This window comes from Populus euphratica, unplaced genomic scaffold (genome assembly GCF_000495115.2).
Source record: "Populus euphratica unplaced genomic scaffold, PopEup_1.0 scaffold360.1, whole genome shotgun sequence".
NCBI lineage: Eukaryota > Viridiplantae > Streptophyta > Magnoliopsida > Malpighiales > Salicaceae > Populus > Populus euphratica.
In genome coordinates this window covers 40536-67486 of record NW_011500251.1, presented here as the reverse complement: position 1 = coordinate 67486, position 26951 = coordinate 40536, and the positions used below count along the sequence as shown (strand labels likewise).

Sequence of the window (26951 nt, the reverse complement as noted above, 5' to 3'; positions counted from 1 at the left end):
GGTTAATTTAAGGGTTTTTTTTGTAAAAGTTTATTCTCGGGGCTTATATATTCTCCCTAAAATTTAAGTTACATATTTGCATTGGAGAATAGTTGTGGATATTTGGCCTAAATTTTGGTTTCCTTCTCCCACGTCTCTTCTTCTAAGGGTCCCTCCATAATACTCTCCAAGAAAACTCTTTTATTTCTTAACACTTTTTTTTTTTTTATCTCAATCCATAATTTTGACTAGTTTTGTCTCTAATATCAAATGCTTTGTTACTTTAATAGGAACGGTAGTAACACTCGTGAGAGATTCATCTTTACTTTCTGTAATAAGAACATATAAAATACACTGTGAATCTTATTCAAATGTATAGGTAGCTCCAATCAATAAGCAACTAGTCCTATTCTTTTTATAATTTCAAAAGGATCATTATATCTCAGGGCAAGTTTTTTTTTCATTCCAAACTAAATGATACCCTTTTAATGTGACACCTTTATAAAAAATAAAAATAAAAACACTTTATCTCTTGTTTGAAATTTTAAAGATCTTCTCTTATCAAAATAACTTTTCTAATTATGTCCAGTTTTTTTTTTTTTTATCTGATTGTGCTCGCCAGTCATCATCTCTACTATTTCGGTTCCCAGGAGTTTTATATCATCTAATTGTCTCCACGCATGTTTCTCGGTAGGGGTGTTCATTTTGACAGGGCCCCGAGGAGATACCATATATTAGTATTCAAACAATTTTATGCTGCCTCATCAGATATTTCGTGATTAATTTTTTTAATTAATATAATTGTTCATGCCAGTTTATTTGTGCGTATTTTAATTAATTTTTTTATTAAAAATTAACAATAATATAAATTTTTAATAATTTTAAAATTTATAAAACTCTAACTAATAATTTTTAAAAAATAAATCTTGAACTTGAATAATTAAATTATATTGTTTTTTACGAAGAACAAGTTTTTCTTGCATTTTGAACTAAATGATACTAACGTGGCACCTTCAAAAACTTTGAAATTTCAAAGATTTTCTTTGATTGTCCTAGTCAATCGTCATCTCTACTATTTCGGGTCCCAGGAGTTTTACATCATCTAATTGTCTTCATGCATGTTTTTCGGGGTCGGTAATGCTACCACGGTACAACCAATAATTTCAAGTGAGAGAACTGTTTTCTAGTGGAAATAGCAGTGGATGAATAATTTATAATTCAATGTTCATTTTGACAGGGCCTCGAGGAGATTTTTAAGGTTCTTTTTCCTTTTTCTAATTTCCGTGATCTAGGAATATTTTGTTTCATAATTGCACTGCTTTGTCATGTATCATGAACCTTTCAAATGACGTGACATGTCTAAAATCTATTCAGATGCAATTCATGCATGTGAATAATTCTTGTTTTTCTATTAAAGTTAACATCCACAATGTAAAAAACCAATATCGATGACAACACAAAAAAATTTACCTTTTAATCTACAATTCAAAATATAAAATTAAAATAACAGCCAAAAAAATAATAAAATCTAATATGTAATTAACCAAATATAAAAAAAATTAAAAATATATGCTAAAACAAATTCCACAAAAACTAATTTTTTAAATTCATGATCCTTATTACAAGACTGACATCACATTATAAAAAGAAAATATAAAAAAAAATCAAGAAGTAAAATCTTTAATAAACTAAAAATCAAGGGATCAAACCAAGAAAAGAGATTAATTAAAAATTACAATCAAATGAATGAAAATTAAATTTTTTTGTTATAAAAAAAAAACTTGTTGATTTTATTTGTTAAATCTTTATCAAACAATGTAATTCAGACATTCTTGCAAAATAAAAAAAAATTAGTCAATTTGGGTAACCTTGATCAACTTACTTGATCTAGAAACCAGGAGCTGTTTCAGCTCATCTCACGAGGCGGGTTTAAAAACCATGATAAAAAAATAAAGACTCAATTTTATATTAAATTCTTTTTAATTTTTTTTAAACCTATCTTAAAACCCATTGATTTTATTTTTTTTTTGTAAAATTTTTACCAAAATAATATCACTTTTACATATTTGTAAAATAAAAAAATTTAAACTATATCAATGTTGAACCGATGTAATCTAATTAGCTTTGTAGATCCAAAAACAACCCATAAGACATGTAAAAATATAGTTTGACTAAAAAAATCAAGATGACATATATTTTTTAATATTAAGATAACAACATATTTGATTAACTTGGGTCAACTCTAGTTAACATGTCAAATTTAAAATTTAAATTATGATATTATGATAACCCAGTAGAAATCAAATCAAAATAAATTATGAAATCTAATTTCCAATTAACTCAATATTAAAGGATAATATTGAAAAAAAGCAATTAAAAAAGGACCTAAAAAAGCGACTATAGTTAACCAGTCAAAACCCATGATCTTGAGTTGTAAGACCAAAAAAACCCAATTAAAAGTAAATCAAAATAAATTATGAATTTCAATCAGCAATAAACTTAATGTTGAAGGATAAAATTTAAACAAAATCAATTAAAAAAAGCATAAAAAAAAAGTATAGTTAATCTGTCAAACTCATGACCCAGGTCTTCAGATCAAGATAAACTTATTGAAAAAAATAAATAAAAAATAACTTGATTTAACCTATGTTAACTTGTCAAATTCATGACTATGATAATGAAACCGAGACAATCCTATAAAGATTAAATCAAAACAAATTATAGGGCTCAATTCACATTCGCTCATGTTAGGCTCAATGTTGAATGATGAAATTTATAAAACTTTTAATAAAAAAATTAGTCATGTCAACACGAGTTAACACGTTAAACACCATTCTTGCCCAATGAGGCCAGGATAACCTATTAAAAAGCAAATCAAAACAAATCATAAAACTTAGTTCTCAATCAAACACAATATTAAATGATGAAATTAAAAAAATCAATTAAAAAATAAAAATTGAGTCAATTGGATTAACCCGCCAAACCTAGGAACCAGGTCATGAGACGAAGAACAACCCAATAAAAAAAATTCAATGTTAGAGGACTCAAGACTCAGGTCGGTAGACCTTGATAACCTCTTATAAAGAAAATAAAAAAAATAAACCGATTTAACAGAGGTTGAAATATCAAAACTCACAACTTTGATCTTAAGACGAAGATATCTATGCAGAAAACAAATTAAAACATTTTATAAAACTCAATTTTCAATCGATTTTAGTGTTGAATGGTGAAATTGAAAAAAATCAATCAAAAAATAAAAAAAACCTGAGTCAATTTGAATTAACTCATTAAGTATTATTCCTGGATCATGAATTTAAAAAAACATAATAAAAAAAACAATACAAGCCATAAAGTCTAATTCTCAATTAAACTAATATAAAATAATGAAATTAAAAAAAATAAAAAGACTGAGTCAACCATCAAATATATAATCTATATAAAATAAGTGTTATAACTCAATAAAAAAAAATTAATTTAATATTAAAAAAATCCGCAAAGCATGCCAAATCACTATTCAATGAATAGTGATAAATGGGAACAAGGTACAATAAAATTCTCTTTTTTTTTTTTTAATTTATAGTTAATTATTGAAAAGTTAAAAAATAAAAAGCAAGGAAGCATGCGTGATAAAAGTAAATAAAATAGTAAACAGGTATCGAGACTTTCTCCACCTGAAGGGTTGCTTTCTGACTCTTCTCGCTTTGTATATCCAACAACCTCTGCCATAAATCATGCATGCTGGTAGCGTCATTTACCTTTAACGATGTCCTTGTCATGGAACGTGTGTCTATAGTGTTATTTATCTAATCCACGGATTAACTTATCTATTTCACGAATTTTTAAAAAAATAATGATCACATAAGTATTTAATGGTCATTATATAAATAATTAAAAATTCAAATTTAAAATCATAAAGAAAACAAATCTTTTAATTCTAAATTTTTATTATTTAATCATCACCTATATCATCATTTACCTTTCACATGCTAGGTTTAGTTGATGCCTTTTCGATTCCTCTCATGGGATGGATATAGACAACCATGCCTGTGAAGTTGTTGAATGAGATGCATGTGAAATGCCTGCTTGAAATTAAATTAAGGGGTGTTTAACTTCCCTTTCATCCTCTAGAGAATCACTCTGATCAGTACATTTTTTCTGTCTCAGCTTAATGAGTGAATTAAAAAGTTCTGAAAAAGGACAACTGGCCAGGTGTAATAAATTATGGGATTTTTTTTATAATCAATAAATTATGGGAATTAATGCCATCAGATTACAACTTTCTTATTTATTTTATTTCAGATGTCCTTTTCATATCCAGCTTTTAATAAGCTTTCAATTTTGCTATGTATCGTTTTAAATTGTGGTCAGAATAAAAAAAATTATATTTTTTATTTGAAAATATATTAAAATTAATAATTTTTATTATTATTTAAAAATTATTTTTATATCATTATATTAAAATAATTTTAAAACATAAAAAAATAAATTTTAAATAATTTTTTTTTATCCAACCCTTGTTAAGGCAACGCTAAACGTATCAAACTTTTAGGGATATTTCATAAAAGAGTATTTATTAAAAGTTATTCAATGTTCTTAATTCATCACGATATTTCTTTATTATTTAGAATTTGCAGGACCTAATTTTTTTGTTAAATGTTTTTTAATATTTTTAAAAACCTGTCTAAAAACCCATTGAATTTTGTTTTTTGTAAACTTTTGACCAAAAAATATTATTTTTATGTATTTGTAAAATAAAAAATTAAATCATGTAAGTGTTAACCCAATGTACTTGATTGACTTTGTGGATCTAAAAACAATTCATAAAACATGTAAGAACATAGTTTGACTAAACAAATTCAAGATGATAATTTTTTTTTAATATTAAAATAACAATATATTATATTAACTTGAGCAACTTGAGTTAACATATCAAATTTGCAACCTACATTATGCAATTATGATAACCCAATAGAAAGCAAATCAAAATAAATTATGAAGTTTACTTTTTAATTAACCCAATATTAAAGGATGATATTATAAAAAATCAATTAAAAAAAGACCTGAAAATGTGATTCTAGTTAACCAGTCAAACCCACTCGAGTTATAAGACCGAGATAATCTAATGAAAAGCAAATCAAAATAAATGATGAATTTCAATCCTCAATAAATCCAATATTGAAGGATGTGATTAGAGAAAGAAGTCAAATAAAAGACATAAAAAAACAATTCAAGTTAATTTATCAAATTCATAATCCAGATCTTCAAACCAACATAACCTATAGAAAAAATAAAAATAAAATAATATAATTTAAACTAAGTTAACTTATCAAACTATAATTTTAGACATGAAACTAAAATAATTAAATCAAAACAATTAGAAGGCTCAATTTCCATTCACGTTACTTCAGATTCCATTGACATGCAGTCCAGCCTATTTGAATTAGAAGTCCTGCTGTCTGATAAGTGATAGGTATAGCTGATTCAAGTAACCCAATATTTTCTTTTGCTATGTCTAGCGCCGTAGAGATAAACATAGATGAAAACTCGATTCCGAGAGATCACTTGGAAAATGAAATGATAGATAGTCAGTTACATGAGTGTGTGAAGCAGGACAATCCTGAGGCCTTGAAAAGACGTGTCCAGCAACATTTAACAGAGAAGCTAGTAACTCCCTGCGGGAATACACTGCTTCACGTAGCTGTAAGCTATGGAAGTGACAATATTATAGCTTATCTGGTTAAAGAGTTTCCTTCTCTAATCACCATGCAAAACAGCCAGAACGACACAGTCCTTCATCTTGCTGCCAGAGAAAGAACGGCTATTCATGCAATTAAATCTCTCGTGGAATTGAATCCGAGCTTGATGAGGATGGCAAATGGAAAGCGAAACACTCCTTTGCACGACGCAGTCATCAAGGGTAACGTAGAAGTTGCCAAATTCCTAGTTGCCAGAGATCCAGAAGTGGCCTATTACAGCAACAAGAATGGCAGTTCTCCTTTATATCTGGCTGTTGAGAATGGCAATAAGAACGGGATACTTGATGATCTCTTGGAATTGGGTGCTTCGATTCCTATAACAAGAGAAGATGGTGATGCCCTACCAAAACGAAAGTCCCCTGTTCATGCTGCCATCGAGCAACGTAACATAGGTGATCACAATGTCAATACTCACTAGAAAATGATTTACATACAAACAATTGTTGCTAAACTATCATCTTTATATTCATTTGAAACATTTTCTTTTGATTTTCAGATCTATTGGGGAAAATTGCAAAAGCAAAGCCAGAGCTATTATGTCTCACTGACGAAGAGTTGGGAAATTCACTGCATTATGCATCATCCATATGTTTTCTGGAAGGAGTTGGATTCCTATTACAGAAGTTTCTCAATGGTGCTTATGAAACAAACAGTGATGGCAACTATCCTATCCATGTAGCATGCAAAAATGACTCTGTTGATGTAGTAAAGGAATTTCTGAAGATTACCCCATATCCTAAAGAATTCCTCAATAAAAAAGGGCAGAATATTCTTCATGTAGCGGCTGAAAATGGACAGGGCAATGTGGTAAGGTACATACTCGAAAACGATCAGAAGATCGTAGAACCACTGCTAAATGAGATGGATGAGGATGGGAATACACCTTTGCATTTGGCAGCACGACAAGGTCAATCCATGGCTGCATTTGTTCTTGTGCGTGACAAACGCGTTGAAAATTCAATTGTTAACAACGAAAATTTTACACCATATGATGTTGCGAAACGACAATCTAAAATGGCTGCAGACCAATATGACAAAACAGATGAAATGGTATGCTATTTGATCATCATTTATCGAGGCTACAAAAGTACATATTTTAAGAGTATTATTTATTTAATATTTTGGTTTCTGGGCTTCCTCTTTGTTGCCAGCTTGCTAAGGAACGAGAGCAGTTTGATTCAAAGAACAGTATTCCTGCGGATGAGATCCAGGTATGAGAGTTCTGTTGAAAAACAATGTTGTTACATTTTAAGTAGACAAGGATTCCATTTCACTAAAGGATATCATATTTTACATAATAAGGGATGATGTCATGAAAAAATGGAAACAGAGTATATAACTTAACACTCTTAAAAGCTGACTGAAATTCAGGACTAAAGATATAATATAAAATCGTATCCTTAAACCTCAATTAGCTGTTAAAGCTTTTGAGTTGAGTGGTTCTTCGATATACTCAATCATCCTTTGTCAGAAGAGCTCATGTCATGTAATTTGTACAATTATCTGCTCTGCGTTGCTTCATGATTTCTGTCTTCATTCCTCAGATCGAAGTTAATTCAGAAGATGTGAAGGTTTGGTCCTTAAAAGCTGACTGAAATTCAGGACTAAAGATATAATATAAAATCGTATCCTTAAACCTCAATTAGCTGTTAAAGCTTTTGAGTTGAGTGGTTCTTCGATATACTCAATCATCCTTTGTCAGAAGAGCTCATGTCATGTAATTTGTACAATTATCTGCTCTGCGTTGCTTCATGATTTCTGTCTTCATTCCTCAGATCGAAGTTAATTCAGAAGATGTGAAGGATGGAAAGAAGAATTCTACAACAGAAAAGGCGACCGCTTCGACTGCTTCTCAAGGAAAGGTACAAGTTTACATTGACTACACAAAATTGGTCAGCCTAAACTGCACTTGAGGTTAATTATCTCTTCTAAGCTCAAAGAACTACTTTCCAAACTTGGGCTGATCATCAGTTTCAGTGGCTTATATTGTTGGCTAGCCATAGCACAAAAGGAAAGAAGGAAAGAAAAGAAAAAAGAGGTAGCTCTATTCATTAACTTAAAATGATGTTTTTTTACAGGACAAAGCAGTTGATTCAAAGGACTACAAGCTGCTTGATTATTATGGAACGGTAATATTACACATCTTCATTCCTATATTTTTTCTAGCCATCCCTATTCTTTGAACATCTGCTTGAAGGCTGATTAATTTAGATTCTATACAATTATTTTCAAAATTCACAAAAGAATCGTGCTTGTTCTTAAAATAAAATAAAAAAAAGGATTTCAAGGCCAACGCTTTTGCATGCGATTGAGGAAGTGCCAGAAACTCATTACTATGATGTTTGTTTCCCCTTGCTATGCAGATGACAACATTATCTATCTTATACTTCCATGCCCGGCCTAGGAAATCCCTATATGAGCGTTTCACTAGTACTCAAGGCAAGCCGCCAAGGAAACAGGAAACAAAGACCAGCATACAGAATCTTCTTGTTGTAGCGGTGCTTGTTGCTGGTGTAACCTTTGCGGGTGCTATACAGATGCCACAACTAAGGGATAAAAATAACAGCACTGTATTTAACACCAATACTACTGCCTCCGGGAACAGCACTGAACTTAACAGCGTTACTAACAGCATTGCCTCGGACAGTCCTACTGTTTCATCTCTTTTCGATGGTTATTTATGTCTTGATGTGTGGGCTTTAAATACCTCTGTAGTGGCAGCTATAATCCTTCTTTGGACAAACTTGAATGATGTCAAGTTTGCACCATTTGCACTTTGGTTTTCATCGTTAATGGTGGGTGGGTCTATTTACATGATGTGCTTGTCATTCTTTTTTGCTGTGACCATAGCATTATGGGGTGGATCCAATTATGGGGTGTTCTCAATCATCGTCATAGTGTGGGGGTCGTGTTTTTCCTTGCTCAAACATTGCTTTATATTCAATGGATTCTTCCGCCATCCATCAACCAAATTATTGAAGGAAAGCTCTCGCATTATGTCTACTACATCTCGTTTTTCACGTTTGTCTACAATTGGAGGTGCCTGGCTTATAGTCTTCCTCATCTTCATAAACTTCGTGATCTCTGGACAAAGCCCAAGTAACTATGCAGGGTGATCTTCATCAACAGATGTCATGATTTTGTGGGATCGCCGTTTTTTTAAAAAGGTTTGGGATGAAAAGGCATCTTGGAATATTGTGTGTCTAGATGTTGTATTAATAATTTGAACTTGTAATATCTTTTGACTTTCCAGTTGAAATAATGAATTGAATGTGTTCTATCAATATATTATCATAAATGAATAAATTTTAAGAGAAAATTGTGAATAAGTTGAGTTAAAGCAAATTTAATTTATTTATTTTTTAATGATATGCTATATAAGTTCTTACATTAAAAAAAAATGAAAAACAAATAGTCAAATTGTAATACAAAGATCACATTCATGTTTTGAATGGAATTATGTATTAACTTATTAATTAGCCAACCTTATACAATAGTGATTAACCCTATTAATATTTCCTTGATATATATATCCTATAATATCCTATAATATGCTCCCTCAAGATGAGGATAAAGAATTGACTCGAAGATTGAACTGAAAAACAGTTAAAGAAGCAGTAGAAAGTGACTTAGTAAAAACATTTACAAGTTGATCATGAGAAGAGAGAGATAAAATGAATATGAATTTCCTTCTTGGCAACCTTATCATGTACAAAATGATAATTAATCTCAACATATTTAGTACGAGCATGAAAGATAGGATTCGTAAGCAAATAAGTAACACTGAGATTATCACATCAAGTTGTAGGAGCAGAACTAGGACTAATCTGCAGATCTGACAATAAATACTGAAGCCATATAACCTCAACAATGCTATCTGCTAAGGCTTTATACTTGGCCTCGGTAGAAGAACAAGCAATCGTGTGCTACATACTTGATTTCTATGAAATCAGTATATGACCAAAAAAGACAAGGTAACCACCTATAAACTTGCGATCATCAATACTACCAACCCAGTTTGCATCCGTAAAATCATGTAAAGCATGGAGTAACTATATGTAATATGTAAGTCATGAAAAACCATACCCTGAAGATAACATAAAATGTGTTTAACGACAACCCAATGAAAATCTATAGGAACATCTATAAACTGATAGACTTTGTTAACAGTAAAACAAATGTTTGGTCTCGTAAAAGTGAGTTATTAAAGATCACTAATGATTTGACAAAACCATGTAGGATTAAAAAATAAGCAATTGAGCATCACTATAACTTTGAAGGTAGAAATAGAAGTATCAACAGGTTTGAATGATGTCATACTAGCTTAAGTAAGTATGTCAAGAATATACTTATCTTATCATAGCATAGACTCATACTAGTGGATTGAACCTTAATTCCCAAGAAATAATGAATGGCTTCTAAATCTTGAAGCTTAAACTTTAAACTCAGTAATTATATCAGTTTTTGAAGCAGAACGAAGTTGCTGCCTATAAGCAAGATATCATCGACATAAACTAGAAGGTAAAAGAGATCAACATCATCAAACAAGATAAATAATTAAGTGTCAAACTTCGAAGCATGGAAGCCAAAAGAGAATAGATAATCATTCATATAAGTGTACCATACCCGCAGAGCCTGTTTCAAACCATATAAAGACTTATGTAACCGGTACATATGAGAAGAAAGAGTAAAATCAACAAAATCTAGAGGTTTTTACATGTAGATCTCTTTGAGAAGTACTCCTTTGAGAAATACATTATGTATATTGAGTTGATAAATCATCCAACCATATGAAATCACAATGGAGAAAACCAACCTGACAATCACTTGCTTAATCACAAGACTAAAGGTGTTAGAATAATTAATACCTTCTTATTGAGTAAAGTTTTTAGCAACTTATCGAGCCTTATAACACTCAATGTTGTCATCCGCATGATACTTTATCTTGTACACCCAATGTTTGCCAACAATATTCATTGAATGAGGAAAAGGAACCAATGACCAAGTGTTGTTAGAACACAAGACCTGAATTTCATCCTTTATAGCACATGTCAAGACTCATATTTGTTAGCATCAAAAAAATCTAATTGGTTTATAAATAGGAGGAGAGAGTAACTGAGAGAGAGGGCTGGCAGACATAGCAGCAGATGTTGTCAAATGGGTTGTTTTTTACAACCATGAACAAAGTAACATATGATGCTAATGAACTGCAGGATGAGAGGGAGGAGAACCTGAAACTGTATACTGCTGGAGAGGATAAGATGAGAGGTCAACAACCAAGTTCAAATACGCTAGAGAATCAGACCGATTTGCATGTCTGTCGGTAACAAAACCTGGAGAGATGGCTGCAGATCCACGAGAATCTACAGTAGCAGACCTGGAAAGTTGTAGCTCTAAAAGAGGGAAACATGTACCTGGAGAATGATCATTCAATAAACAAATAGATGGAGACATAAAGTCAGGGTTGAGGTGTCATTGGATGTGTCAAAAACAGTTAAAAGGGTGGCTATTTGGTGGTCCGGAGGTATAGTGGGGAAGAAAATTGGTGAAGCAAACAAGTTTGGCTAGACTGTAGTAGGTATAAGATAGGAGGAGGTGTTTTGTGGTTCTACTATTTGTTCAGATTTCACAAATGGTAACGCACCTTCATGGCAACAAACATTATGCAAGACATAAGCACAATGAGATACTAAATCAAGATAATGATAACTAAGATGAGAGGTGTAACATCCCCATTTCTAGGACCAACACATCAATCATAAAAAGGAAAAAACATGATGATTTTTTTTTTTTTTTACCAAATTCATACAAGGTTTACTGAAATTTCAGCAACGTTTCCTTATGCCAGGAGATCCCAAGTTATCGACAAACAACTTATACACATCTATTATTCATTGTTCAATTACATCCCAAACATTCTATATCTCAAATATCTTAATATTCAAAGGTACAACCACATTATCCCAAACATCCACATTTTAAAGTTGGACATAGATTAATACTTAGATAATAAAAACAACATACATTAAGATTACAAGTACATGGTAATATAATTTACGTTCAGACATTAGATTTAAAGGATATCATTACAATTCAAATTATATAGTTTCTTAAAATACAAAATACATCAACAGTTATTAGTTTTAAACAACACAAAATCAAGGATCTATGATATTATTCTTGTCATAAATATGATGGACCTGCAACAACATAATATTTGGAAAATAATAATATTAAAGGCAATAATATTGTAAAAAAATAATCAAACAATACATGTATAGATATTCAATGCTATGTACTATCATAATTCCTTACAATTCCCCATCTAATTTGTAACACCCCGTAATTTAATGCATTCGTAAAAGAACTTTGAGTCTTAACTTAAAGAAAATGGGTATTTTTTTCCATCAAACTTATCTGAGACTTGCCAAAATTCTCGTTGAAATTTTAGTAGAGTTTTCCTTATACCTAAAGGTTCCAAGTTATCGATAATCATACTGTACAATTATACTTATTTCTCAATCATATTATAATCATGTAGAATCTTAATGACACATCATTCATTGTGCATAATATTTTGCATGTTCATTTCTTTTTCATTAACACATATAATTCATAATAATTGGAAGTAAACAAAACATTAAGATTACAAATACAAAATAGTATAATTTTATGTCCTGACATTTAATATAAAAGGAGTACTATTACATATTACACATCTTAATTTTTATAAAGGTTTTCATAAAAAATAAAGACATAAATATTACATTCCAAAATGATAATTCATAAACAGAAGAATCCTACATCTAACGATTTGCATCACCTCGCAATGGACCTATTTCAATAATAACCATATTAATCAATTTACTCAATATCTTAGTCAAATATTAATTATTTTACTCTTAACCTTTGAAATTTAATACTTCTAACTTCAATCAATTAATTTACATAATATTTTTAAAACTTAAATATTTAGTTAACTCATTTCGATTACAAATAATTCTAACACTTTCATATAATTACTCACAAATTTGGTTTTCCTTCCTCGGTTACCAATAAATATGGTAATTCCATCCAAATTACCTATTATTTGGCTAAACCCCCCCCCTTTTTTTAATTAGCCAATCAATCTGGTAATTCCATACGAATTACTCCATATTCAGTTAACGTCTTTGTTAACCAACAAACCTGGTATTTCTCTTAATTACCCAAGAAATTCAGCTAATCCATTTTGGTTGCCAAAATCAATTCAGTAATTCAATATGAATTACCCAACATCTGACTAACCCTTTTGTCAGCCAATCAATCCGGTAATTCTATATGAATTACCCCATATCCGATTAACATTTTTGTTAACCAATAAACTTGGTAATTCTCTTAATTACCTAAGAAATCCGGCTAACCCATTTTTGATTGCCAAAATCAATCTGGTAATTCCATACGAATTATCCAACATCCGACTAACTCTTTTTGTTAGCTAAATAATAATCCAGGTAATTTCACATAAATTACCAATAATTCTCATTTATAATAATCACTCAGTTTATTCATTTGCTTCATTCTTTTAACATCAATTAAGGAAACAACATAATTATTTAAGAAAAACTAATAATTATAAATTAAGGTGACGAATTACCTACCATAGTTAATGAACTTCTATTCTCACATCCTAAGCGATACGATATTTGCCTCCATCCTTCACAAGGATTAGTTCTTCATCAATTTTATTTATTTATTTCTTTTATTTATTCCTTTAATAATCCATAACATAAACATAATTTACCCTTTTTGTTTAACAATAAGGTATCATCCAACATTCCATTTATAATCTGACAAGTTAGCCATCCCGACAATATTAACACCACACAAATAATTTTAACTCAAGTTGCATATTCTGATCATTAGAAAAAAATTGATACCACTAGCTGATTACCGGGTAACTAGTTCCTCCACCCATCTTATTCCATAATTTTTAATTAATATTCGTATGTCCAAGGCCTAATGAATAATCCTATCAAGATGTTAATCCACATTTCATTAAGACTTTTAATTATTCCCTATAAAAAAATATCATTATAATAGCTCTCCCTCAAAACTTGGAAGGGAATGTCGACACTAATGAATTTGCATTAGTTTCATTAGTTGCCCATATCAGGATATCAAGACCGACTAATCAGGTTTATTGTAAATACTGAAATCAATGCCACCGATTGATATCATTGACTATTTCTAAACCAATATAGCCAATCAGATTTTTCTTTCCATAATACCTTGGAATTTTTCTGGAAATGTTAATGTCAAGATTCTTGACATCATTAGCTTTACTTTAAGAACAACTAATCAAGTTTTGTGTGATTGTCGATATCAACAGCACTGGTCAATATCATTAACTATTCTCACTCGAATAGTCAATCAAGTTCAGTATCTCTCATTTCTAGGGATGATTATGCCAATGTTAGTAAACTTTACTAACATCATTAGCCTTCGCATTCAGAAGTCACTAATTAAGTTTCGTGTGATTGCCGATATCAACAGCGTCGACCGATATCATTAACTATTCTCACCCGAATAGTTAATCAAGTTCAATATCCCTCATTTTCAGGAATGATTATGCCGATGTTAGTAAACCTTACTAACATCATTAGCCTCCGCATTTGGGACCCGCTAATCAAGTTTAAGGAACGATCATCAATAAAGTCTATTGATGTAATTCATATTCTTAACCCAATCAAGTACTCAAATCCATTTTAATTTCTTGTTTATTTCACTTTATACTTTGTCTTTGTAGTTTCACCCATAGATGCAAGGACCAAGAATTTAATAAGTTAGTAAATTAACACTATATAAAAACTGTAGGTATAGAGCACCTACCAGCTGCAGAAGCTTGACTCATGCTCCCTTGTTTTTGTTGTGCCCCTCTTATAGTCCCTCCTCCTTAAGCTCTTACTATACGAGCCACTAAGAAGTTGAGTGAATGTTTCTCCTACATTTCAATATAACATCTTGAATCAATATTTGAATCTTCTTGATTTATTCATAAATTCTCAAAATCAAATACTTTCATAAACAATTTCCATGGATATATCTTATTTTCTTACTTGTCATTTAAATTCATTTACATTAGAATTTATTTACACTAACATTAAACGTCCAATTAATTCAATTTTTCATCAATGATTTTCAATGTCCAAAGGACATGACTTTTCGTTACCGATATTTTTCTAATGTTACAAGACATTTAACCTATTACCAAACAATGTAATTTAACTTAAATTCCAGCAATGACTGCACATGCCATTTTGTTTTTTTCTCCAAAGCATACTCAAAATGATTCTTTATATCATAATTCAATTTACAACACCCCTTACCATGATTTCCCATTCATTTTTTCATTTAGACACGTAATTTACCAAACATTCCGGTGCTTATTTAACTAACATGGCCAACTACAATAGAGGTTAATTTTTCAAAGTTAATTTCAATTCATCCCAACCTCCTTTTCCATATCATGTTTCTCAATCCAATACAACCAAAGTATTAATCCACCACTATTTTTTCTTATAGAGTTTAACTATACTATCACTTATCAACACATCAAACATGACTCAAACACAATACAAACAATTCTCAAACACTTCCATCATCATTAAACCTATTACAATTATCCTTAGTCCCAAAACATACTTTTTATGCTAAACATCATATTCTCATTTAATATTTCTCAAACCAAATTTAAAACATAATTCTTTAAATTTAGAATGCAATAAATCCAAACGGTTGAATTATACATCCTCATCATTAGAATAACATATCCAAAATTAACATACATCCAACAGTTAAATCTCCCTATATCAGAACAATATTGAACTGACCTGGAAATTGGAGACCTACAGTTCAAGAGGTACAATTTCTGGTAGGAGTGTTTGTTTCTGATCTTAACCGTTCAGAATTTATACAACATTTGGACAAACAACATATCCAAAAGCCAGACCAATCCAATGGTGAAATGAGAATATAATGGCCGACGAGCGAAGCTGTCTTGAAGGGTGATTTTCCAAATATGTTCCTCCAGCAACAACCCTCAAACGAAGTCTTTTATTGACAATCTCTCGGGTCAGAATGTAGTTGACATTGAGCATAACATATCCAAAATGCAACCTAATCCAATGGTGGAAAGCCAAGATATGGCTGTCGAAATTCCTGCCCTGTTGCCATCCTAAAACCCATAGTTTCAAATCAACGTATTCCTTCTATTTTTTTTTTTTGCAAATCAAGCCATCATCATGCAATTAATCTTGAAATTCACAAGAAAAATCATTCCCTCAAAATATTTACATGAATCCTAGAATTTTGAACTTGGAGGTTTTCTTCTTCTCATGCAAGAACAAGAGAGAAAAACAAGATTACTAAAGGGTACGTTGCTTACCTTTGCTACCTTAACTTATTTCAATGAATTTTTGCAAAAATCTACAAAACTCATGTCCTCCTTTTTCAAGTTCCAACTCCTACTCTTTGTTTTTCCCAAGCTTTATAACTCTTTAAGTATGGTTACTTGATTTGTTTTATTGGATATAATCCTCCTAAGAACACTCCCTTTTGATTTAACTTGAAGAAATGGAGTGGAGATGAAGAAAATGGGAGAAAAATGGTCTTCCTCCTATTTTCTCCTTTTGCAGAGAACGTGAGCTATGATTAAAGTAGGAGAGGGGGATATTGTTTTATATAAAATTACCAAAATGCTCTTATTAATGCCCCTTGTGTCATTTTCTTCAATTTACCCGATTTTGAGTACTCTAGTAGAACCTTTCCAAACTTCGATTGACATGTAATTTTAACCTAATATAAACCAATAAGTCCGGAGATTTCTTATAAATTTCAGTCCGATCGAACAGTCGGATTGAGATATATTATCAATATCGTAAAACTAGATAATTAGTGTCTTTTAAGCTAAAATCTAAATTTCATGCATTACTTTATTAACTTAGATTCTCATGACATTTCCCCTTAATTTATGCTCAACAAATTCAATATTATCAAATTTATCACTAATTTGTTGAAATAAGTTTTTTTCTTTATCTGGGTTTACATATCTTGTTTTTTCTTATTCTTTTATCCAATGAAACTCATCACTGGTTTCGCCAATGTTAGGATTTTTAAACTAAAAATCATGACTCTCATTTCGACTTCAACGATACCTTTAAATTTGTTTATGGAGATTATTCTCTCTCTCACATGACACATTTATTATCATTCCTACTATTTATTCATTTATTTCATACCAAATCTCCATTACTCATCAAGACCTCATTACTTCGATCCTATGTTTTTATTTATTTATTTACGGGGGTTTACATAATTTCCATCTAACACTTCTAAATTTATTCATCCAGGAATCACTAAACATTTCCCTCTTTTTTTTTCATTCCACAAATTTTAACCAACATCCATATTTTTAAGGTCGAAGAACTAATTCATTCAAAATGTTGATCCCCATTTCATTAACACCTTCAATCATTCTTCATTGATAATACAATCATAACATTTCTTCCCAAAACTTGGAAGGTAATGCTGACACTAATGAATCTCATTAATGTCATTAGTCGCCCTTACCGGGACCGACTATTGAAGTTCATTGTAAATGCTAACATCAAGCCAACCAATTAATGTCATTAGCTATGTCACACGTGTGCGGCGTCGCGACGATTATCCACTATCCCAAAAAAGATGGAAATGGATGTGCATCTCTGACAAATATGGAGAGAAAAGGAATTCTTGTGTCTCTTATCAGTGAAAAATTTGAATGGGAGTCGCCACTTAGTATTTTAGTTACTAGGAACCCTAACTGGTCTTAGAGATCAAGTACAAAAAATGGTTGCGTAAAGAGAAGGTATTAACACCCCAAATATGCCCTACCTAAGGTAGCTTGCATTGTTTTGTCTGATCAAATCTAACATCTTGTTTTGTGGTTTTTAATTATTGGTATGTCTAGGGTTCAAGACAAACCCTCCTTAATACAGTTAAACCTAACCATTCTACTATCCAGAAAATAAATTAAATATCCAGAATACACATTACGTATAATGTCATACCCCAGATACTAAGCGACAAACAAAATAAATTTTTTGATGTTTTTGAAATTTTGGCCAATGTTCTCTTGACTTTAATAAACTAGTTATTAAAGCCAAAATGCTTACTAAAATATTGTTTTTGGTGTATGAAAAAATACAATATGATTTTTTTATCTTTGAGACATTTGACCGTATGCACAAAAATATTTTTTTTTTAATTTTCTTGTCTTTTTGAAAGTTTTGATGAAAATCAAGTATTTTAATATCGGATTTGTATTTTTATGACATAAAAATACTGTCTGACATTAATCAAAATTACATAAAAAAAATATACAGAAAAATTGAAACAATTCTATAACAAGCATTTGATTTTTTTTTTTTTAAAAAGGGCCGAGTCAGGCCCAACTACATAGGTTGGGCCGAACTTGGCCCAACTACATGGGTTGGCCTCCTCCAGCCCATATTAGCAGGTTACTGTGCATAAGCACAGTAACCAGTTTTCCAAAAACCAAATCCAAATATATTTTCAAAACTAATTTTCAAAATATTTTAACTATGGAAGAAGGATTTTATCATGAAAACCCTTCCATTGCTGCTTCCAAAATCTCCTCGCCTACTAATGTGCACTATGCACATTGCATGGCAGAGGAAGAAATGAAGGCAAAATGAAGGGCGGAGGGCCTACCTAGAGTGGTGGTGATGTTGGCGGTGGAGGCGTGGTGGCTGGCAATGCTCCTCCTCCTTCCTCTATTTTCATTTTTCCTTTATATGTTTTCCTTCTTTTTCTTTGTTTTTTTCTTGTCTTCCCTCTCCCTGTTCGTGCTCTTTATCTTCTCTCGCGTCCTGTCTCTCTCTCGGTATGTTTTTGCTCTCCCTCCCTCCTTTTCTTTTTGTTCTTCTTTTTTCCCTTTTTCCTAGGTGGTCTACTCCCCTTGTTTTTATAGGTGAAAAATAGGGGAGCAAATGGCAGGAGCGACCACTGTGCTGCTACCCCTCCACCATCCGTCCAACACGTGAAAAACGGTATTGGTGTCTTTTTGAAGGTGTCGGTTGGAAAGATTGAGGGTGGTGACAGAGGAAGGAAGAAAAAATCAGCTTCGTCTAGGGGAAGAAGATGATGGTACCGTTCAAAACAGCACCGTTTTGAGTTTTCCTCTTTTTTTTTTTGTAAATAGTGCATGAAACGACGCTATTTTCGTCAAAACTCGCCATTTCATTTAAATGAAAAGGCGGTAAAAACCTATTAAGTTTCACTTTGGTCCTCAATTTGTAATTTTGTCAATCCAATCCTAAATTGCAATTTCGCTTTAAAAATTAATGCAATTACATCCCTACCAAAATCCAACAGTAGCCCTATAGTTGGTCGCCTTTTTTACTTTAGTCTTTGTTCTTGGAATTATGCAATTTGACCCTCAATTGAGTAATAAACTTCTAATTTCTTCAATTGAGCCCCTAACCGGTTTTAATTACAGCCCCTCTACTTATGCGCCTTTTTCTATTTTGGTCTTTGGTTTCAGATTTCTTCAATTAAGTCCCTACATGGCCATCAAACTGCAATATTTATATAATTAAGCCTCTGATTGGACCAAATTAACTTTCAAAAATTATAATTTGACCCCGGATCTTTAATTTCTTCCAATTAAAGCCTAAATTAACCCCAAAATCAATTTTTCTTATAATGAAACTCTCTATAAATTCAATTAAACCTTTAATAAAATTTAATTGAGTCCATAAACATCTGATTTTGGACTTTTCTTACTCAAATTGAACTTTCTTTGTCAATAGGACTATCATTAGTCAATAAAATACTGTTAACTTTTAATTTTTATATTTTTTAACCTCCTCAACCAATTTTTACCCATTTTTTAGGTGCGCTGACATCCTTTGTTCACTGTTTATATTTTTTGATAATGTTTTTTTATTTTTTTGTATTTTATTATTTTTTATGGGGGGCCAAAATGGGTTATGACAAACTATTTCCAACCCAAAATAGCTAATCAATTTTTCATAACACCTTCGAGTATTTATGGGAATGTTGATGTCAAAGATTCTTGACATCATTAGCTTCCACATCAGCTAATCAAGTTTCATGTGATTGTCGATATCAACATCACCTGTTAATATTATTAACTATTCATAACCCGAATATTTAATCAAGTTCAGTTTTATTTTTTTGTATTTTATTATTTTTTATGGGGGGCCAAAATGGGTTATGACAAACTATTTCCAACCCAAAATAGCTAATCAATTTTTCATAACACCTTCGAGTATTTATGGGAATGTTGATGTCAAAGATTCTTGACATCATTAGCTTCCACATCAGCTAATCAAGTTTCATGTGATTGTCGATATCAACATCACCTGTTAATATTATTAACTATTCATAACCCGAATATTTAATCAAGTTCAGTATCTCTTATTTTCTGGAATGATCATGCCAATGTTAGTAAACTTTACTAAAATCATTAGCCTCCCATGCTCGAGACTAACTAATCAAATTCAAGAAGCAATTATCAATGAAGTCCATTAATATAGCTCATGTTTTTTTTATCAAATCAATTAATCAAGTCTACTTTCATTTCTCACTATTATGGGAATGTTGATGTCAAAGATTCTTGACATCATTAGCTTCCACATCAGCTAATCAAGTTTCATGTGATTGTCGATATCAACATCACCTTATCTTTTCTCTTTATGGCTTCACCCATAGATATAAAATCCAAGAACTAAATAGATTATCAAAATTATTATTATTTTAAAAAGTATAGGTATAGAACACCTACCTGCTACAAAACCTCAGCTCGCGCTCCCTTGTTGTTGTCATACCCCTCTTACGGTCCCTCCTGATTCCATAAGTATACCATATCATTTCTTACTTAAGTTACATTTCTCATAATAATGATAGTGATAATAATAATGACAATGTTGACTTCTTTTTAACAATTGCTTCCTTTACATTTGTGTTTCTCGTTACACCCCTAAAGATCATTGTTCTTTATTAAATCATAACTATCATCATAAATTTGGTTTCGAAGATGGCTTATTTCCTTTTGAACCCTAAGACACATCACTACACATTTTTCAAAGTGAAGGAAACCAGATTTTACCCATAATGCCACTAAGGGCAGATTCATTGGAAAGTTATCCTTGGCTATAACTTCTATGAAGAAACCATCCCTAAATTTTATTATTTTTAGGTTCAAATCCTTTCTAGAATTGATGTGATGAATTTGTCCAATTTCTGTTAATTGTTATCCTTATTTCCCTTCTTCTCTGAAGACAACTATTTCTATGTTTTTCCTATATTTTGTAACTCCTCCTAAAAAAAATCATAGGCTATATCTGTGGTTAATAAATTCATTTCCACCTCACATAATACATGCATTTGATTCGCGAAGTTTTCTACTATTAAGTTATCATGCTTCCCCTATTAGTAAACTTCCTACCACCCTTAATTCATTCATCATTAACATATGGCATCCCAAAATGCCTTCTACCAAGGGTTCCCTTTGTTGTAACCCATTTTCTAGTCCCCGCATAAAAAATATGAAAATTCCAAAAAAAATTAAAATATATTCGGAAGGTAAATAAAAAAATAATAGCAATGAAAAGAGGATGTTAGAGCGCCCAGAAAATAACTAAAAATTGATTAAGGAGGTTTAAAAATACAAGGATTGAAATTTAACAATAAAACAATGACTGATGAAAGCCTTGTTGATAAAGAAAATTCAATTTGAGGAAGAAAAGTCCAAAATCTGATGTTTATGGACTCAATTCAATTTTATTGAAAGTTTAATTGAATTTATGGAGGGTTTGATTGCAAGAAAAATTGATTTTGAAGTCAATTTAGGCTTTAATTGGAAGAAATTAAAGTTCTGGGTCAAATTATAATTTTTTAGAGTTTATTTGGTCAAATCAGGGACTTAATTGCATAAATATTGAAGTTTGATGGCTAATTAGGGACTTAGTTGAAGAAATCCAAAACCAAGAACCAAACTGAAAAAGGGGCTGTAATTGACAGAATCAGGGGCCAAATTAAAGAAATTAGAAGTTTATTAATCAATTGAGGATCAAATTGCATAAATTAGAGACCAAGGACTAAAGTGAAAAAGGCGGACAACTTCAGAGGCGACGATTGAATTTGGTAGGTATACAATTGAATTGATTTTTTAAATCAAAATTGCAATTTAGGACTTGATTGAACAAATTATAAATTGAAGACTGATTTGGACTTTGACACAACTTTGTGGCCATTTCCTTTTAAATGAAACGACGCGTTTTGTCTAAAATGACACCGTATCATCCACTGTTCATTAAAAAAAAGCTCGAAATGGTGCCGTTTTGAACGGCATTATAGGTCTTCTTCTTCCTTTAGAAGTGCGAGGCAGGGGAAGAAGAAACAACAGCCTTTCCCTCTCCCTCTCTCCTAAAACTCAAAAAGATGCTGACCCAAAGCCCCTAATTACCTAAGCTTTGACCCGTGGTCTACCACAGTGTGAAAAAAAAAACAAAGGGGACGTGCTTCTTTGGTGGTTTTTGGGTGGCTGCATAATGGCCACCCCTACCTCTCTCTTCCTTGTTTTTTCTATAAATACAAGGGAAGAGAGCAAAAGAAAAAAAGGAAAAAAAAAAAGGAGAGGAGAGGCTCTGAAGACCAAAGAAAGAGAGGTTAAAGGGACCAGAAAAAAACATGGGAGGTTTACAGATAAAAAAAAAAGAGGAAAAGGGAGAAGAACAACTACGAACCACCAGCGTCACCACAAGTGCCACTGCCTATCGTCTCCAACAACTCTGTTAATGACAATTGCTGTTGTGATGTCGTGGTTGCACAAATTAATTACTCTAGCTTAAAACACAACACACAAGATAATATAAAGCAAGCAAGGGGTCGATCCCACGAGGAAGGTTCAAGTCAGATTTTTATGCTAGATGATATGCAACTTGGGGGGTTTTGGATGTTATCTAGGCTAAAGCAAACGAAATTATAAAACTATCAGGCAAAATTAAATAAAATCAGAAAATTATCAAGAGAACAAACCTAGGTCACAAGCACACATCCACCTACAAAAATCAGAACTAATCATGGAAACAAAACATCAATTTATATTCTGAATATTTATCTCTTTTTAACATTGGTTAGTTAACGGATCCACTATATAACAAACCCTAACCATCAAACAACCTCAGTGTCCACACTAGTAATTTAATTCAATGGCAGCTTTAAGAAATAGATAAGTTGATTAATCAAGAAAACATAACTGTCCGTAGTCTATATTTGATTTGATTGAATGTTCTCCCTTAAATAAATAGCGTAGATCCGGTACAATTATTAAACTTAGTTGCTTCACAAGTTCATATACAACAACTCCAGTTTTGATATCAAACTTAGCAATAAATTGTTTACAATAATAACTTAAAGTCCGCTCTAACAATTAAAATAAATAATTATAGAAAAAATAAGCATAGGAGAACAAACATATTCATCATATAAACTGAAAAGAAAAAGTAAAATAAATCTCACAGTTCTTGAAATCTAAAGGTTTCTTTGTCCTTACAACCAAGAAAGTGTTTAGCCTCGCATATTTGTTGAACAACTCGTCAAAAAAAGGAATAATGCATAATTTTGAGTTTCTTAGAGGAAGGTGGTGTTTTTCTCTCCTTGGGTGGTTACCCCCCTTCTCTTCTCTCATTCTTTTTACATCCTAGGAAACCTTAGTCTCTATTTTATAAAATAGTCCTCCCTTAAGTAGATAGTTTATATGTAAGTACTTTAATAACAATTTTCCTAAAAAAGAAGAAATAGCCTTGCATGAAATCTTCAAGCTTTGACTTAGAGGAGCTAAATTGCTGAAATAAAAATTTGGATATTGGTTTAGATGCTTCAGAACATAATTTGGACTCTTTTCTTCACGAAACCTGTTTGCTGGCAGAATTCAGTTGTCATCTTTAAAAAATCATTTCTCCCTTATATAACATCATTTTTGGCTGAAAATTGAGATTATACACCTTTGAGTTAGGAATCCAAAAAAATTAAGTTTGCATCAATTGGACTTCTATAGCTCCAGATATTCAAGTCGGAATGGCCAAAGTTCAACATTAGCAAATTACGAGATTTGACTTTGAAAGCTGCAATTTCCATCCTCTTCCTTATTTTATTTTCTTACCTTAGATTTCCAAAAAGGTATGGATGTTATCTTTTTAATGCCACTAGAATCACTTCATTTTGACCTCTAGAGCTCATGCTCTGCAGAACATATCAACTGAAGATCAAAGCTGCCAATTACCTCAAATTTACTCTTTTTTGCATCTTTCATCCAAAAGTACCTTAAAAACATACAATAAAGAATATCAAGGCATTTTATATATAAAAAAACATAGGCAAAATACTAGTTAAATGTGGGTGAAGCTATTGAATAATATGGTTGCATTAACAGCCACCACAAGTCAGCCCTTCTCTCCTTCCTTTTCTTCTCCAGCTTCGTCTCGCCCCCAACCTCCACTATTCACGTAGCATGTGAATAGTGGAGAGCCACTATTCATGGCTGGGCCCAGCCCAAATAGCTGGGTCTAGGCCAATTTAAAAAAAAATCTTTTCAAAAATTGTAATTTTTTCGTGTTTCTTTTCTACTAAATTTTTCTTAATATTGGTTTGTATTTTTAAACCGTATAGATACAAACCCGACATTAAAATACCTAGTTTTCATCAAAACATAAAAAAAAAAAATTTCATGTGTGCGAATAAATCTCTCAAAGCAAAAAAATCATATTGTATTTTCATATAACAAAGAAAACTTCAAAAATATTTTTTAGCATGCATTTTGGCTTTAATAACCAGTTTATTGAAGTTGTGAGAACTTGACAAATATTTCAAAAATTCCAAAAAAAATATTTTGTTTTGTTTTAGCATTAGAGATTATGAATTTATACATAAGATGTATTTCTGATATTAAAAAGGTATTTCTTTTGACGACATAGAACAGTTAGGTTTTTACCCGATAAAATAAGGATCTCCTTACAAAGGAAGACTTTTCTTAAACCATAGATAGACTAACAATTAGAAACCACAAACAAGACCTTAGATTTTATCAGCAACAAAGCAATACAACTTACCTTAGGTAGGGCGTCGTTAGGGTGCTAATATCTTCCCTTTACACAACCAGTCTTTGTACCCGATCTGAGACCAGTTGGGGTTTCTAGTGACTAGAATAGTAAGTGGCGACTTCCATTCTAATTTTTTACTGATAAAAGACAAGAATTTCTTATCTTCTTATATTTTCCAAATAGACTTACATACACTTGAGGGTGGACGATCGTCGTGACGCCGCACACGTGCGACACTCTCTTTTCATGCACTTATTTATCTCATTTAATCATTGTTCATATTATAGCAACATATCACAAGATTTTTATCAAGCAAAATTCAGAATTTCTTTTCTTCTAGCCCATTCAACCCTCAATGGTGAATTGGAAACCACACACAAAGGAGGTTCCAATCAGATTATATATTGTTAACATGATTACATTAGTCATCTTATTCAATTAATGCTAATACTTGTAAATCTCGTCAAGCATTCATGATTATAACTTATGTTAACAACAAATCAAGTTCCTTTCATAGCTCAGGTGTCGGTTATACCATACATTATGGGCTATGAAAGTGCCAAGCATTTGTTGTACCAAGTGTTATACAACATAAATCAAGATTAGTCATTTAACAAGCAAAGTATTAAAGAGTGAACAAGATAGCAAATATAAAACATGTTAGTATCAAACATTAAAGTCCATATTAAGTTTACATTATACTTATTCTTACACCATTAGTGTAACCTTTTCACCTTGACATAATTAACTTAGCTAGACATAATGAAAGAAAGCAAAATAGATAAACAAAATAAGAACATAAAAGTTAACTAAGTAAAGGAAAGGAAATGAAAGGCATAAACTTAATATTAATGAAAACAAAGCATAAAAAATACAAAGAGAGAAAGGAAGAGCATGATCTTGATCTGGAAATCAAGATGCCTAAATGCATGGCAAATGCCTCCTTTTATAGGCCAAAAATGGGAACTATTGATTTGATGACTAATTGATAAGTGGGTGACCAACTTTTGACTTGGTGACAATCCTTATCTTCTCTTGTCTGCCCAAAACGTCATTGATAACGTCAAAATTGGAGCCAGTTGTAAACATGAAAGTTGTAGGCAATTGTCTCAGCTTTCTTGTGTAAAAAATTCAGCTCATTTGGACTTCTAGAACTCCAGATATGGCCAAAATACCGAACAGTGCTCGGGCTGGAAGACAGATTCGGGCTTCTTTGTTGTTGCTACAATTTGGACTTGATAATGGCCTTTTTAGATCTTGGGCTCCATATGAAAGTTGTAGGCCTATGTCTTACCTTTCCATCCATATAAATTTGACCTAAATCTGAGATATATAGCTCTAGATATGACCCAATTACCGAACAGTGTTCCGGTTTGGATTGCACCGACATCTCTTTTCTAAGTTTGGCCATCTCTTTATCCTTGCAATTTAAGTTCTTCAAGTCATCAATCAATCCTTTCATTTATGTGATAGGTCTGCATTTAAAATGAACATTTACCATAAATTAAAGGTATCTTATGTTATTAGATATATTATTATAAAACATATTTTAGTTAAGGAGTTATTGATACTTCAAGTGCAAAATGATGATATAAAACCATGATAAAAAAGCACTTTTAAGTACTAATCATTGGCCACTCTTGTCTTTTTTAACATTGATTTTTCTTTAGTATTTTTGCATGGTTTCAAGTTTAAGGCAACTTATAATACTTTAATTAACTTAATTTCAATCATTTCTACAATACCTTTAAATTTCACTTTATAACCCTAATTTTCAAACTTCAAAATTGGTGCACAATTCTTAACTGAATTTCATAATTGGTTAAGGGCTCCTTACATCGAGGAAATTTGGATTTCAATTCTGATTTGATTGAAGATTTTGAACTCCTCTCTCCTTGTATGCACTCGATGATTAGTACTTAAAAGTGCATTTTTATCATGGTTTTATATCATCATTTTGCACTTAAAGTATCAATAACTCCTTAACTAAAGCATGTTTTATAATAACGTATCTAATAATATAAGATATCTTTAATTTATGGTAAAT

At 31.5% G+C, this 26951-nt stretch overlaps 1 protein-coding gene and 1 long non-coding RNA gene across 6 annotated transcripts; one reads left to right on the top strand and one right to left on the bottom strand.

The window, feature by feature from the left end:
- Nucleotides 1–5382: 5382 nt before the first annotated feature.
- Nucleotides 5383–9047, top strand: LOC105112719 (transient receptor potential cation channel subfamily A member 1-like). 3 transcript variants are annotated; one of them, XM_011008508.1, is made up of 7 exons: nt 5383–6127; nt 6232–6393; nt 6478–6785; nt 6887–6946; nt 7511–7597; nt 7814–7864; nt 8099–9047. In XM_011008508.1, the coding sequence occupies exons 1-7, from the start codon at nt 5488–5490 to the stop codon at nt 8849–8851; spliced, it is 2061 nt and encodes a 686-aa protein (XP_011006810.1). In that variant the 5' UTR covers nt 5383–5487; the 3' UTR covers nt 8852–9047. The 3 variants fall into 3 exon arrangements, with proteins under 3 accessions (XP_011006810.1, XP_011006809.1, XP_011006808.1); XM_011008507.1 differs by having other exon boundaries at nt 6232–6785; nt 8099–8319; nt 8386–9047; XM_011008506.1 differs by having other exon boundaries at nt 6232–6785.
- A 4317-nt stretch (nt 9048–13364) lies between these two features.
- LOC105112718 (uncharacterized) lies at nt 13365–16413 on the bottom strand. 3 transcript variants are annotated; one of them, XR_839814.1, is made up of 4 exons: nt 16162–16409; nt 15608–15940; nt 14607–14718; nt 13365–13431 (listed from the first exon to the last, which is right to left on the bottom strand). It is a non-coding gene; the product is annotated as an uncharacterized LOC105112718 (long non-coding RNA). The 3 variants fall into 3 exon arrangements; XR_839813.1 differs by lacking the exons at nt 13365–13431; nt 14607–14718 and having other exon boundaries at nt 15397–15940; nt 16162–16413; XR_839815.1 differs by lacking the exons at nt 13365–13431; nt 14607–14718 and having other exon boundaries at nt 15397–15827; nt 16162–16410.
- Between the last annotated feature and the right edge of the window lie 10538 nt (nt 16414–26951).

What these genes read in the sequence shown, in the direction of transcription:
- LOC105112719 (XM_011008506.1), top strand. Translation starts at nt 5,488, where the DNA reads ATGTCTAGCGCCGTAGAGATAAACATAGATGAAAACTCGATTCCGAGA. An exon ending in CGACTGCTTCTCAAGGAAAG is followed by an intron (nt 7,598 to 7,813) that starts GTACAAGTTTAC and finishes GTTTTTTTACAG; the next exon opens with GACAAAGCAGTTGATTCAAA. An exon ending in TGCTTGATTATTATGGAACG is followed by an intron (nt 7,865 to 8,098) that starts GTAATATTACAC and finishes CTTGCTATGCAG; the next exon opens with ATGACAACATTATCTATCTT.